The 15,300-nt window shown below is 53.9% G+C and overlaps 1 protein-coding gene across 1 annotated transcript in view; it reads left to right on the forward strand.

Annotated features, from left to right (window-relative positions):
- Window positions 1-1,394: 1,394 nt before the first annotated feature.
- The window catches only part of HPSE2 (heparanase 2 (inactive)), a 275,991-nt gene continuing 262,085 nt past the window's right edge, over window positions 1,395-15,300 (forward strand). Inside the window, exons 1-2 of the mRNA XM_039481786.1 lie at window positions 1,395-1,760; window positions 3,294-3,451. Coding sequence (XP_039337720.1) covers window positions 1,501-1,760; window positions 3,294-3,451 — 418 coding nt within the window. The 5' untranslated portion in view covers window positions 1,395-1,500. The remainder of the gene's footprint in view (window positions 1,761-3,293; window positions 3,452-15,300) is intronic.

Raw genomic sequence — 15,300 nt, forward strand, 5'->3', positions numbered from 1 at the left:
ACATTTCCAAAAGAGCAAATCAAAAGGGCCCCTTCAGAATATGGACATTGTGGGCCAGGCACCCCCCGCAGTGGGGACTCGGGGTGTTTCAGCCCCGCCCATCCGGCCTTTCTTTGCTAAATTTGCCATGCGGCAACTTTTTCCTCGCTTGGGTCTTTCGAGCAGGGCCTGCTCCGGGCACCCGCCTTCCCAGCATGTGCTAGGGGCCGCACTCCGCTTTTTTGTTTGTTTGTTTGCTTTGGCAGCGGCACTCCGGCCCCCTCTTTTTAATTTATTTTTTATTTCATTTTATTTTTTTTGCTTGGGGCAGCAAAAACCCTGGAGCCGGCCCTGCTTTCCACCCTCGCTGCCACTAAGCAAGTCTTCCTAAAAGCGGTCTCCTGGCTGAACCATGGAGAATTGGGCTTCATGCAGGAAGCAGTGGGTGAAATTCTTTGGCCTGCGTTTTGCAGGAGGACAGACTGGATGATCTCAGTGGTTAGAATCTATGAATCTGAGAATCCCAGCGAGTTAATGACGCCAAATGAATAAGGAGATTAATTCAGCCTTGTTTCCAGCTCAGCGAGCCCTGGAGACCCCGGCCGTTTATTCACCAGTTGAAATTATTAATTTTCGGTGTGTGTTTGACCCCCTTCTTCTACTCATTATTTATTCATTGCCTTGGGTTGATTTGTTGTGATCGATCGGATAGTATTGGTTTCTGTTCCTTGGCTGCATAGTTGTGCCTGCACTTCTGGCATGGACCCTGCTGTGCCTGCACAGATACGCTTGGTGTGTGGGCTGCAGTCACACAGATACTACCAGGGCACAAGTCTTTGACATGCACTTTCCACAGATGCTTGTGCCCCTAACGCTCTGTGGCTCAGACTGAATGCACACGGCAGTGAGGATGGCGGAAGCACATTCATGTAAAAGTTGGCAGGGGATATTGGCGGAAAAGCGAGCGCAGCACTCACCCGCTCCGGAGAGGTTTCCTCACCTTCGCGGTGCAGAGCGGGGCGAACGTCCCAGCGAGTCCCCGGCCCGGCGAGTCCCCGGCCCGGCGAGTCCCCGGCCCGAGTGCATTCAGAACGTGTGTGCAAGTCTTGGAGCAAGAATGCAGCCCTGCGTGGTGTGCAGGGGTCACTGGCCCTGGGTCTCCCGCAGCGAACGTTACCCCAGGTTCTTCTCCATCAAATGCAAACGAAACAAAAACATCTCGAACTCGCCACGGTCACGTTTGGCCTCGTGACTAGACTCCTGAGCGCCGAGCTGAGAGGGTTAAAGCAGGAGACTTCCCTTACCTTGAACAAGTTAAAAATGTCTGCAGTCTGCATCTCTTAAAGGGGCGGTGCTGGTTAACGAGGAGTCTTGGCACCGGCTGCTGGAAAGGCTGGTCAGGGGCGTGAGCTCCCCTCCACCAGCACCAAAACATTGCAAAAAAAGGCAGCGAGCCCCACACTTTCGATAAGGACAATTAGCCGAAAGAGGGGTGTAATTAGCGGGGTCCCGCAGCTCAGCATGCCCCATCCCAGCTCCTGCCCGCCGGGGCTCCTCGCCCTCCTGGCCCCTTGGCTGGCTCTCCTGGCGCACCTCTCCCTTTCCTCCCAAGCCGGGGACAGGCGAGCGGTCCCGGTGGAGAAACCTCCAGGTGTGAAGGGAAGGACTCTCATTCTTCTGGATGTGAACACCAAGAGCCCTGTCAGGGTAACCAGTGAGAACTTCCTCTCCCTGCAGCTGGACCCCTCCATCATCCATGATGGCTGGCTCGATTTCCTAAGGTAAGGCGGGAGCTCCCCGCGCACCCCTCTCCTACCCGCTCCCCACTCGCCCAGCCCGGGGAGAGAAGCCAGGCGAGTGGTCCCGAGCCCTGGGCCGGCTCTGCGCTGCGGCCGGCGCTTGTTGTGACGGAGGAGCCGGAGTGGTTTCCATTACCATGCACATGTTTGCAATGGAGAAGGCATTTCAGAAACTTATCAGTTAGGACTGAAAAAATGTCGGGCTTCCCTCTCCCCAGCAATTAGCCCCCGCCGAAAGCAGCAGGCGGTGCCGAGCCAGCACAGGGAGCCGAGAGGGGACGGCCCCCGAACCGCTCGTGGTCCTGCCGGGCGGGGAGCCGGGTGGGGGTTCGCCCGTCGGCTGCTCAGCTAGTTGCGAGCAGGCGGCTCCTGGTACCGAGGGCAAAACCCTCCCTCGGATGTAACTAGCAGTGCTTCGCCCGGGCCAAGTGGAATTGCGGCGGCCCGGAGGAGGCAGCCCCGCCCGGGGAGCGCCCCCCCTTCCCGGGGGCAGTCGGGCCGGAGGTCTGCAAGGGAGCGGGGTGTCTCTGCGCGGGACCCGCTCCCATCGCGCTGAGGCTCCGCTCACAGTTCCCGGGTCTGCGGAGGATCAACGCGAACACACGGGGGCCGGCTCCGGGAAAGCAGGAGTGGACGCTTGGCTCCGGCGCGCAGCCCCACCGGCAGGACCGCGGTGTCCGCCCCTGGGTTCCCTGGGAACAGTGGCTCGCCTGCCTTTTGCTCCGGGGAGGGCCCGGGCAGCGGCCCAGGGCCCGGCAGCGGCGGAGCTGCGAAGCGCGGAGAGAAGGTTCGGTTGAGAAACCGCCAAGCCGGGCCCAGGGGAGGGTCCGCGGCGCGCACTCACCGAGGGCTGGGCTGGGACCGCTGGTGCGCTGGCGAGGCTGCGGCGCCTCCGAGAAGGGGGCAGCCACAACTGTGCAGGCTCGCTAGGGTCGGGCCCGCCGGGCTCCTGGGAGGGACCCGCTGGCCATTGCCCGGGAAAGCGGGCGGGTCCCCCCATCTTTGCCGAGGCGGGCTCCGGTTGCCGGCTCAGGGGACCAGGGGGAGATGGAGCGGCTCCCCCCACCGCTCCGCTCCTGGGCTGGATGCCGGCCCGAGCGGGCTCCCCAGGTGGGTTTGCGGCCGCGCCTGGGCCGCTGGAAGGTCTTTTAAAGCCCCAATGAGACGCGAGCGCCTCGCCCGGGCTCGGTTGCAGTGTCCCGGCGGGAGTTCTCTCCCACCGGGGGTCCCCGGGCCTACGCGGGCTTCTGGGGGAGACGAGCCAGGAATGCCTCGGGCCCGATCCTGCCCCCAGCTTACCCGCACTCCCGGGGCAGACCCAGGCTTCGGGCGGGGGGGGCTGCGGCCAGCGCTGGGCAGGGACCGGCTCGGCCTTGCATCCTGCGGAAGAGGAAACGGGGCTGGTGGGACCCTCCACGATCCGGGCCCCCCGGGGGTGGGCTGCTCCGCAGAGGTGTTTGGGTCCGGGGCGCCCCGGGCCAGCACCCGCTCAGCGCCTCGCTCTCTCCTTCCCAGCTCCAGGCGCCTGGTGACCCTGGCCCGGGGCCTGGCTCCCGCCTTCCTGCGCTTCGCGGGGAAGAGAACCGATGTCCTGCAGTTCCAGAACCTGAAGAACCCGGCCAAGAGCCGCGGGGGCCCCGGCCCGGACTATTACCTCAAGAACTACGAGGACGGTGAGCGGCGGAGGGCGCGGCGGGTCCCTGCGGACACCTGGGTCGTGCGCGCCAGAGGCACCGGCTGCGAGACGCGCTGCGGGGTGTGCGCGGCCCCCGGCTGCTGGGAGGCAGGAAGCGGGTGTCTGCGCGGGGCACAGCGGGCAGAGCAGGTCCGTGTAGCCGGCAGGCGGCTCTGCGGGGGGCGAGTCGCTGCAGGTCTCCAGGCCCTGGGCCACAGGGCGCCCCTGGGACGGGGAGGGGTGTCGAAGCTGAAGCGGTGAGCGGCGTGTGCCCGACTCCCGGGCGAGTTCGGGAGGGACCCGCGTGGGGTGTCGCGGGCCGAAGGTTGGGCCGGGCGGGAGAACGGACCTTTGCAGCTCGGTGCTTTGACCCTCCTTACTTCTGCTGTGCTGGGGTCAGAGGGAGGCCAGGGGTGTGTGCGGTTCTGGGGGGGGGGGGTGTGGCGGTGCGAGGAGACCAGGGGTCTGTGTTCTCGGGGTGTGCGATTGTGGTGCGGGGAGGCCAGGAGTGTGTCGTTCTCGGGGTGTGTGGTTGTGGGAGGGGGGCAGGGGCGTGTGGTTCTCGGGGTGTGTAGTTGTGGGAGGGGGGCAGGGGTGTGTGGTTCTCGGGGTGTGTGGTTGTGGGAGGGGGCAGGAGTCTGTGGTTCTCGGGGTGTGTAGTTGTGGGAGGGGGGCCGGGGTGTGTGGTTCTCGGGGTGTGTAGTTGTGGGAGGGGGGCCGGGGTGTGTGGTTCTCGGGGTGTGTGGTTGTGGGAGGGGGGCAGGGGTGTGTGGTTCTCGGGGTGTGTAGTTGTGGGAGGGGGGCAGGGGCGTGTGGTTCTCGGGGTGTGTAGTTGTGGGAGGGGGCAGGGGTGTGTGGTTATCGGGGTGTGTAGTTGTGGTGGGAGGGGGTCCGGGCTGTGTGTAGGGGGATGACGGGCTCGGACGATACTTTCTGGATCCCGGGTAAAACCCGCTTTCTGGTAGGAGCCTGTTTAACCCCCCCCTCCCCCCCCAGTAACGCCTTCACACACTCGCCCTCCGGCCGGGCCTGTTCGGCCGCACTCCCCTTGGCGTGTGAAAGCAGCGCGCTGCCCCTGCTGCCCTCCGGCCGGGTGGGTCACTCCGCCCCGGCAGCCCGTAGGCTCCTCTGGGGCCCCGAGCCCGGAGGTTCAATGCCGAGGCGCCCATCGGGGTGGTGTCGGGGCGCAGGTGGCCGCCCTGCCGAAGCTGCTGGCGCTGGGGTGTGCGCCGAGCAGGGCTCGGGCCGCTAGCAGGCTCCAGGCCCCGGGCACTGCAGGGCAGGAGCGTCCGGCTGTGCCCGCCTCCCTGGCAGGGCTCCTGCCACCCCCGCAGGAGTTCATCCGGCGGCTGGGAAGGGTCCTGGGTTCCTGTCGCTTCGCCCTGTCCCCGCTGATTCCCCGTGGAGCGGCCGGAGGATGCGGTTCCCTCCCGCCGCAGACCGGAGCCCAGAGAGGCAGATTCAGCCCTGAGCATCCTTCGCCGCGTCCGTCTGCAGCCCGGACACTGGCCTCGCCCGTCTCCGGCTCCCCGCACCTGGGGGGGGGGCTGTTCCCGGCACAGCGGGGCCGGTTCGGGCGCTGGTTCCGTCGGGCTCACACCTATCCGCGGTCTCTCGGCGCCGCGACTTCTTGGCTGTGCTCGCCCGGGCTGCGGGCCGCCGCCGCCCCCGGCCCCGCGGTGCCTTCCCAGCTCCCCTGGCCTGGCCAGGCCGGGGTCGCTCTGCACGCAGCGGGGTGAATCTCATGGTCTGGGGTGCAGAGAGCTGCTCAAAACCGTCATGAGCAACGGGGCAAATCTCTTCGCCTTGTCCCGCCTGTGGCTCGCCAGCCGTGGAGCCATTGAAAAAAAATTTTCTTTAGCCAAAGAAAGCAGAAAAACAGAAAAATCCAGTTCGATTTTCTGCTAAGTCTCCCGGCCTCCATTTTTCACCCGGCGCTGCCGTTTCCTTCCCACATTTCTAACATTTCTGGCCTCTTCGCGTTATTTCTCTCCCCGCGCTGGCGTTCACACGCCTCCCAATTTCACATCCTCTGCCAGCAAAATGAGTGTGCTGTTTACTCCACTTCCAGATAATTAATGAAAATGTTAAATGAGACCAGACTTAACGCTGCTCGGCACCTTCGGCAGCCCCATCCCTGGCTCTTCATCATTTCCTCTGGTTTAGGGTTGCGTTTTTCAGTCCGCTTGAGAGTTCCAACCGATTTGAATTTAATTCTGTTTACCGAGATGTTTCTAAGCCGTTGGACCAGATTTCTCGCTGGTTTATCTCAATTGTTTCTAGCAGTTGTGCCAGAGAAGGATTTAGCGCTGTACTACAATTAAGGTATTAATTAAGCTTTACTACAGTTAAGGTCTTACATTTATTACATTGACTTCATTCCTTTTAGCTGCTTTGTAATACAGCACAACAAGCAGTCACATTCCTCGGACACGGTTTGTCTTCTACAAAGGCGGGCTGCTCACGGACCTCTTGGTTCAGCTCTTCTTCAGGTTTTTACATATTTCCCCACCCCACCCCCACTACATTGCCCATTATTTAACGGGTGTGAAGCTAGCACGGAGAGGGAATTGTAGGGTTACTTTTGTTTCCTTTTTTAAAAGGTCCATGTTTGCCTTTTTCTCTCTCCCCCCAACCCTGGTTCCTCCCCGACTGTATGTGACTTTTCATAAATAACCATCAGTGTTTTGGGATGTAGCCAATTCCACGTGTTGCCTGTATGTTGCATAGGTTCAAATCTTCCCTGCTTTGGGCCAGATCTTGCAGCCCTTCCTCATGTGAGAAACCCTTTTAATGCCAATGAAGTCACTCACTCTAGCAAGAGTGGCCAGGTAAAGTTTTATTAATAATAGTTGTTTTTAAAGGGTTTTAAAATTTTTCAGTTGTCCCCATTTATTTACTTTTCCTCATTAAAAACAGATAATAAAAAGCATTTCAGTACCTTAACATTTAAAATAAAAAAAATTACAAATTGCATCACTTTGCTTTTGTATTAGTGGTTCTGGCTTTTTCTTTAGAATTTTTTTTGCCCTTGAAATATTTGCGTAAGCATTTTTCCTTCCCTTTGGACGGCATTAATTCAGGCAAAGAAACTTCAGGAAACTGTAGTGGCAAAGCTCTATCCTGCATTATTTAAATAAGAAAGTGGAATATAGTGACTACATATAGGAAAAAAAGTAACAATATTTTGTCTGTTTTTTAAAATGTACCTTGTCTACCTGTGACTTAAAAGAGCCATTAGCTGAAGATTTTCCATAAGTAATTATTTAGGAAGCCAATTAATTTAGAAAGACAGATCCCAGTGGTAGATCAGTAGAAAAGACAATCGTTTGCAGAGCGCTAGTCAAACAGTGAAGCACTGTATGGAAAAAGCAGACATATTTGCCAGTTTTTTTCCTCTCTCTCTCTATGCCTGATCTGATTTGCACTCAGATCAAGAGGCTTGTACTCTGCTACGTACAGGCAGGTGGGTCATTCTGGGTATTTCTTTTATCTCTGTGTTTCACTAGCTAAAGCAATCCTGATCTTGTGCTACCCTAACAAATCTCAAGGGAAGAGTTTGTCTTAATCTCAGTCTGTGGAGATGCAGATTGAAGAAACAATGCTGGCCCAGCCAGCTGCAGTCAAACATCTATGGGAGAAACTAACTGTACGGCATAAACTGTGGATGGTTCATACAAAACATTTGTAGAAATAAATGTTGCTGCTTCAGCCTAAAGGTCAATATTTCAACAACTTGCTGCAGAGAACTTCCACTTATTAAATGTCTTCACTAGGGGTTTTCATGACGGAATGACTGAAGGCTTTTGTTTCTTCAGTTTTCCTCGTGGCAATAAAGTTGAAATGTAGCAGCCCTTCAAAATGAAGTTTCTCATAGAAGTTGTAACCACAGGTCTTAACTTTTCATCACTTAAATGTGGAACAGAACCATTGCAAATATGGGTGAGGGAAGGGGGGACACATGTGGTGTCTATCAGAGAGCAGTGTCAATCAGAAAGGTGTGCTAAGGGGGATTTCCTGCCTAGAAGCAAAACTTTCTGATTTGTTCCTAAGCTCTCTGTGTGGGAACATCATGACCAGGAGCTAGTAACTGTCATTGTATTCGAGAGGATCTTTTTGTGTGGAGGTTGCGCTGAGAGCTTCACTAGAGGAGTCCAGTTCTCTGAAATGAAATCCTGCTGCCACTGCAAAGCTCTGCCCCACCTCACTGAGTCCTAGCAGCCATGTTATCGTTTCACAGCATTACTAGGCCACTCTTATCAATAAGGCAGGAACGATTTGCATTGCAGTAGCACCTAGAGGCTGCCCTCCGAATCAGGGCCCCATTGTGCTAGGCACTGAACAAACACCTAAGCAGAGACGGCCTGTACCCTGAGGAGCTTGCAGTCTAAATAAGCAGCATAGACAAAGGGTATAAGTCTGGGAGCAGCCTGTGATCAGAGCAAGCAGAGAGAGTCATGTTAGTTACCTCTGTTTTTCTAAGTTATCTGGGTTTGTCCATTTTCTCTGTATGTGCTTGTGTGTGTTTTAAAATCTGTTATTGGTCTGGGTGGGGTGAAGTGAAAAGGGTGGAGAGGATGATGAGTTAATAGGAACAAGGTATTAGGAAAGAGGGACTTGTGATGCTACAGCTGTTAAGGCCATGTCAGCCTTTTTGCCTTAAGCCCCTTGTGACAGGGATGTCCCGAGAGACGAGCCAGGACCTGCCCTTAGGACTCAGCTAGGCTGAGGCTGCCTGGCAGCCGGGCGCTCTTGGTATTGTGGTGAGGGCTGGCTCAGCTGCTGCGCTTCCCTTTCTTTTGCAGAGGGGACACGTGGCCATGCCTGGAACATATCAAACAGCGTTTCAGTTAAATGCCTAGAAGGTCATTTCAGAGCTTGGGGTTCTTGGATCCTGGCTGAATCCAAGAGGAATGGGGGGAGTTCCTCCCACAGGGGGTCTGAGTGTAAATGGGACAAGATGTTTATGAGGGTTTTTGCCCCTGGACATAGGGTTAAATTCATGTGGCATTAATTTAGATGGAGAGCTCCTAGAGGCAGGGACTGTCTTTCTGCACTGGGTTTCTCAGCGCCTAGCACCATGGTGCCCCCATCCTGCTTGGGGCTGTAGGCACTACCCTAATAGGAGGGATCAATAGTGATACCCCCACCACTGGGTGGGTCATTCTCCCCCAGGGCCACCTGACAGGGATCTAGGGGTGTCTCTGTGTCTGTCCATCACACTCACAGGTACCGGTATTCTCAGCATCTCACGGAGAACTAGATGGGATCCTGCCCCAAGCAGCCTGCAATGCAAGGGAGGAAATAACATTCCAGAGGCAGGGGAGTGGCTCATTCAGCATGTCTGGGCCTTGTGGGTTCAGAGCTTTGTGTTTGGCTTTAATTAAGGGCAGACACACTCCTGTTTGTAGCCAGCGCTGAGGAGAGCTCTTAGCAGTAGCTTGAAGGAGGTGAGGGTGGAGACTTCACAGGTAGGTTTTGGGTGATTGTTCCTGGTAGCCAGCGCAGCAAGGCAGGTGAAAAGGTAGCCAGGGAGGGGACTGGATTAACTCAGGGGCTTTCGGGGTTGCAGCCTAGGGCCATGTATAGTTTGCTGAATGGCTCTTCAATTGCCTTGGGACTGGGCCAGCTGCTCTGCCATGCCACCTGAGAGGAGCAGCCAATCGGAGCTGCTCAGGAAGCTCTGTCTGTTCTCACAGGAAGGGAGGGGCTGGAGGGGAGAAAGAGCTCTGCAGCCCCCCCTCTCCGTAACACCCCACCTGGGAAGGAGGAGGGAGTGAAGAGCCCCGGGAGCTGCTCCCTTACCTGGAAGGGTCTAGGGGAGCCCTACTGCAGTTGCCCCCCTGTCGCCAGCCTGGGAGGATGAGTGGTGAAGGAACCCAGTGGGAGTGGAGGTCAGCTGGGATCTGGGCAGATGTGGGGGCTGAGGGGGCACAACTGATGGGGGCTGGGCAGATGCACTCCATTTGCCCTCTGCTTACCGTCATGCCATTTATTTAATTTAGACATTTTTCCATTTACATTTAACCCCCTTGGGGCTAGACAGTGTTGATACATTTCCACTTATAGTGCTACACTTCTAATCGGGCACTTAATCCGATGTTTATGCAACATAAGGGGGATCAGTAATTGACGGGCTTTCATTAGTCAGTTTGATTGCTCATTGCACAGTACTTTTCTGGGAAAAAAAGATGGTGAGTGATTGTCAAAATTTCAGGCATTAAGAAAGAGAAATGAGTTGTCTGTTCATTTGAGTTTAACTTCTAATTTTAATTTCATACTTTTAAGACTTAATATGAATAATGTACTGTTTTAGTAGCATTTCAGTGTATTTGTATAATTATTTATTTGCAAGATTTCATTGGAATATTGTCTATCAGCACACTTAACCTTTGATTTTAAGATTCAGAAATACGGTCTGGTACACCACACTTGAGAGTTTGCCACTCCAGCTGCTGGAGAGAACAAGCAGCCTCGGAACCCCTTAGCCGTAGAGAGAGCCCTGTGGCCCACCAAGATTTGGACATTGCCTTGTCTGGCCCACCAGAAAATGTAACTGATACCACTGCTATAGGTAATTAAAGCCATAGCGTTACTGCTTTTATTACTACCAGTTATGTGCTGAAATTAAAAATAGTTTTGTTTGTTTTAACTGTTGTTCAGCTTTAGAGTTGGTGCATCACATTTAAAAACCAAACTGTAATAACCAAGGTAATTTTAGGTTTCAGAGTAGCAGCCATGTTAGTCTGTATGTGCAAAAAGAACAGGAGTACTTGTGGCACCTTAGAGACTAACATTTATTTAAGCACAAGCTTTCATGGGCTACTGCCCCACTTCATCGGATGCATGGGGTGAAAAATACAGTAAGAAGATATTTATACATACAGAGAACATGAAAAGGTGGGAGTAGCCAGACCAACTGTAAGAGGCCATTCAATTGAGATGAGCTATCATCAGCAGGAGAGAGAGAAACTTTTTTGAAGTGATAATTGAGATGACCCATAGAAGGTATGAGGATATTTTAACATGGGGAAATAGATTCAATTAGTGTAATGACCCAACCATTCCCAGTCTCTGTTCAAACCTAAGTTAATTGTATCTAATTTGCATATTAATTCAAGTTCAGCAGTCTCTCTTTGGAGTCTGTTGTGTTTTTTTTTCAAAATTGCCACCTTCAAGTCTGTCAGTGAGTGGTTCGGTAATTTTAACAGCACAGTGTTTGATATCAGCATGGGGGGTAGTAAACCCGTAAAGAGAAGGATCTGAATAGGCACCGAGGTCCCTCCAGAGCTATATTAGCCCTAGCCCTCATCAAACTTAAATTGGACCCAGTGGAACTGGCCCCAGTCCTTGCTGGAGTAGTGTGGGGCTTAGGCAGGGTGTTCAGATCAGGTGCTGGAGGCCTCGGTCCCTGTATGTTTCTTTTCTCTCTTGCCTGGAAAGTGGTCACCTGTGGGACTTGCTTCTAGACCCCCCCCCCCTCACTGTGTGGGTAGGGGCAAGCAGACTGAACAGAGTGGCCTTGCCACTGCAACCGGTAAGGAGTGGATTGCTGAATGGAGTCCCTGCAGGATTATGTATGGGAAGCTGTCTCAGATCCAGCTATATCCCCAGCTTTGGAACAGACTCTTGGAGGAACTTCTTCGATGTTCTGGCCTGCCAGGGGTCTCACTCTTTCTTTGGGGAGGCCATGCAGCCTCGTCGCTTCCTGAGACTCAACCTCTGGCCTTCAGCACTCCTGGTTCACACCGTGAGCTCCGTTCAGCGAATCCCGCAGAGACCTGTATGTTCTTCAGCAACTAATAATGCACCTCACCCAGCCATGACTGAGCCACTCAAGCAGCATCTTGAGAACAGTGGGGTTTACTGGTCAGCTGGAAGACAGCATAGGAAGTCCCTTTGGGAGCTGAAGGTTGCAGCATAATCTATTCTGGTTAGCCCAGAGCCCAGCCGAGCTGGAGCGAACTCTCTCTCTGACTTCCTGCCTTAATCAGGTCCCAGGTGAGAGTGCTCCCAGGCTTCTTCCAGAGCTCACACTTATCCCCTCACACCTTCCAGTGTGAGCGAGAGTCTGCTCAGCTTCCTACTGAGAGTGTCAATCCATGAATCCCTTGCCTTGGTGCTTGCATTGTCTCGGGGGTGGGGGGACCCCTTGCTGATCTGAGCCAGTTCCTTCATCACTGTTCATTTTACCTAGACAGGGAGGGTGATGCACAGACATGTGCCTCTTAGCCTATGTCTACATTACCACACGTCGCTCAGTGGTGTGACTATTACACACACACCCTGGCATAAGCGCGAGTGTGCACAGCACTATGTCGGCGGGAGAGCTTCGCCGGCCAACATAGCTTCTGCTGCTTGCGGAGGTGGGTTTTTTTATGCCAGCAGGAGAGCTCTCACCCATCTTCACTGTGGCAGTGCTGTACGTGTAGATGTGGCTTTAGCCTGCCCTGAGAGCAAACTCATTTATTTTCCTCCCACTGGCTATCAATGCAAAATGTAGGGGGAAACTGAGGCACGCATAAGCATTGAAATGTTACAAAACATTCCCACTTTGTCACAGAACCATCACTGCTCAGGATTCGGTCTTAGCAGCATTGCAGCTGAACAATACATTGTGCACTGTGGCTTCTTCTCCAGGCACCTGCACATTCACTTTCCTTTCAGCGTGTCTCTCCGTGTTAGCACTGTTGTCATGGACTCACAGATCGAGCCCACTCGTGGCCCTGTGTGGCCTGTGGGAGGTGCCCCTTTCAGTGCGACAGCCCCTCTCGGGGGTCCACTCTCTCTCGGGGTCAGGCCCCTCCACCTCCTGGAGCTGCACCTCTCTGAGCCTCAGCATGTCTGTTTCTCACCGTGGGCCCCTCAGGGAGTCCCCTCGCTCTGGACCCCCCGGCCCTTCACCCCCAAAGGGGTTGATGCCCCCCTGTTCTCCACTTCGTCACAACTGTGCATCCCTGCATCGGTCTCTGCTGCTGCTGTTGTGACTCTACATTGGAGTTTTCCTCTTAGGAATCCATGAACAGTCACCGCTACCTACAGCTAACTTTGAGGGGAGCGCTCCCCTGTGGGATTCCTGGCTGCACCCTGAGAGTTTGCGTGGCTGCAGTGTCTCAGCCTGGGGAGCATTATTTGTTTTTATATCTGAGAAAATCTATTGCACAGTTTCAGAGTTAATGGACATGGGATGATCTGTTGGGGCTAATGTAACCGGAAAACAGCCCTTAAAATGTACATAGAGCCCATTACATTTTATGGTGGACTAATCAGTGCTTATTTATAAAACAGTAAAGGAAAGGTGCCTGGGTGGTGAAGGAGGTGATTAACAGAAAGGAGCTCTCATTCCTTGGGGTGGATCCAGGCCAACCTGCTGCCATCCTGTCATTGTTCAGTGTTTAGAAATTGGCTTTTGTGCCCCTGAAACACCCTGAATTGGCAGGCCTGGTGCCTGGAGGCCTCTCTCCATAGAACAGGGACACTTTGTCATTGCCCCCATCAGAGCAGTTCTGCCATGTGCTGGAAGGACTCACCCGTAGAAGTGAGAGGGAAGTTCAGGCCTGATGCTCATCCTGTTTTTGACAGCTCTGCTGAAACTGCCAAAGGTAGTGGTGAATTTTGTGACATGTCTGTTTTGCTGGGAATTGAGGCCACCAGCTTATTTCACAGAGATTCCCAAATGGCTGTCAGCTGGGGATGACTCCTAAGGATTGACCTGGGGTTAGTTTCAAACCAGTTTCAAACCAGTAATTGGGCTGGTTAGAAAATGTAGCCAAAAACAAAATTTTTTTTTTTGTAGCTGCAAAACAAACACATTTTTAGAAAGTTTTTGCTTCCCTTGTTTCCTGACTAGCTTCAACCAGGAACCTAAAGATGAAGAGATTTGTAGCTCATTACACCCCAGAGTAACCTAGTTTACCAGGTATTACTAGCTAAAGACTGAGTACTGAACAGTGTGATGTGAGTTGAAGATTTCAGTACAGTTCCTCCGGGGTATATCCCTACAGCACACAGTGTTCGGGCAGGAGCGCCAGTAGAGATCTGAATTTCCCCAACCTCATTTGAAATGACTGGCATTGGCTGTCAGTTTCTCTCAATCTGAATGCTATGCAAAGGGAAATACTGAGCTACAGGTGCTCACCTACCATGAAGATGGGAAGGGTATGAAAGTCTAAAGAGGGAGAGACTTAGTAAAATATTTGTGTGTGAAATTTGCCTATAAACCGAGGAGCTAATTGCACTGGCTTGTTCAGATATTAAGCAGCAAGCACTTCGCAGGCTTTCCTTTAAGGTACCTGCCTCTGAATCTTAACCAGAACCAACACCAGCTGTTTCAGCCTTGGACCTCTCCTGAGTAGAATGTGCTAATTGCAACAAGTTGTGTGGTGCCTGTGCACTGCAGAGTCCTGCTCTCAAGAGGCTGGGACAGAGCAGCAAATTCATTTGCACATGTGAGTTAATGAGTTCCCAGGTGCATCCCATAGCAGACCCATAACACAAAATGCAAACATGATGCTGTGTCATAGCCCCAACCTGTCCCCTTTGAAGTGCCAGCATTCCAGGAAACAATGCTCAACCACCCCCCAAAAGGAGCTGTGGGAGCAGGCAGCCACAGAGAGATTTAAAGTGGACTTGAGTTCAGGTCCCAAGTGAGATGTGTGTTAAGTGAGGACAGCAGCTAAACCTGAAATGTTTGTACTGGGTAGTTTTGTTTTCAGGCTGTTGTGTTTTATAGCATGAATGAGGCCCATAGGTACTGAGCTGAAACAGACTCTACAACAGCCAGTGTCCTAAGGGTTTTGGTTTTGTCCGTGTTGGGGGGTTAAAGTGACATTTTCTGTCCTTCTCACTGAAGGGTCGGATCTGGATACCCTCACTTCATAAGTAGCGCAGTTCAGTGGGGTGACCCAAGTGATGCTCACCAGTGAGAGGGGGCGGGGGGGTCTGGCTCTGGATGAGCTGAGCAGCCCTTTTCTTGGCTAGCAAGCCGGTGTCGGGGGAGGTGGGGCGTTACTGTGTCTACCTCTCTGGCCATTGGATTTGAGCCCCTCCCAGCAGTAACCATCTCTCTCCTTTCTCCGCCTGTAGGAGCAACACCTTGGTTAGTTGTTTTCCCTGCCTGCACAGTGGGACACCGCACTCCTGGGGTTAAGTGTGGGGAAAATAACAATCCAGCTCTTGTGTATGGATGTTCCTGTGGCCCCAGGTGCGAAGTGGCTGGCAGTTCCTGCCCTTTGGATGCTCAGCAGCCTATCAAAGTGCCCACCCATCACCCTGGGTTTCTGAGTATTTGAACCACACGCACAACCCAACCCCAATGCAACTTGTACATTGAGCTGCTGTTGTCACTTCAGACAGCTTCTCCCTGTGGCAGCTGTGACAAGCAGAGCACCTCCTCCGACGTGCCCCTGCCCCCAAGTCTGGAAGGGTAACAAAGCTGGGCTCTGAGTAGGGTTGCCATCCAAGCTGAGTAGGGACTATCCTGCCGTCTAGAGCTTTGGCACAGCCAAACCCTGCTTTTCAGTGGTGGGGAAGGTACCCTTCCCTACAAAATACCCTTAACATAGAGGAAGATGCCCTGAGCTGCAAGCTCTGATCCAGTGTTTCTCAAATGTGGCCGCTGTGGTTGCATGCAGCCACCAGCAGCTTTTCTTGCAGCCACAGCCTCCTGGGTGGTGATTGAGGGTGGCGGGGAGAGAAGCAGCGGCTTCTCCCGCGGGGCCTCCAGCAGGGGTTGTGGAGACACAAACACTGCAGGAGCAAGCAACCAGTGAGTTCTCCGAGTTCCCCGCCTTCCCCACGGTGGTGGGGCCAGGCTCCCGCCCTAGGGTGGCAGGCTCCAGCCACAGG

The sequence above is a fragment of the Mauremys reevesii genome, linkage group 7, assembly GCF_016161935.1.
Source record: "Mauremys reevesii isolate NIE-2019 linkage group 7, ASM1616193v1, whole genome shotgun sequence".
NCBI lineage: Eukaryota > Metazoa > Chordata > Testudines > Geoemydidae > Mauremys > Mauremys reevesii.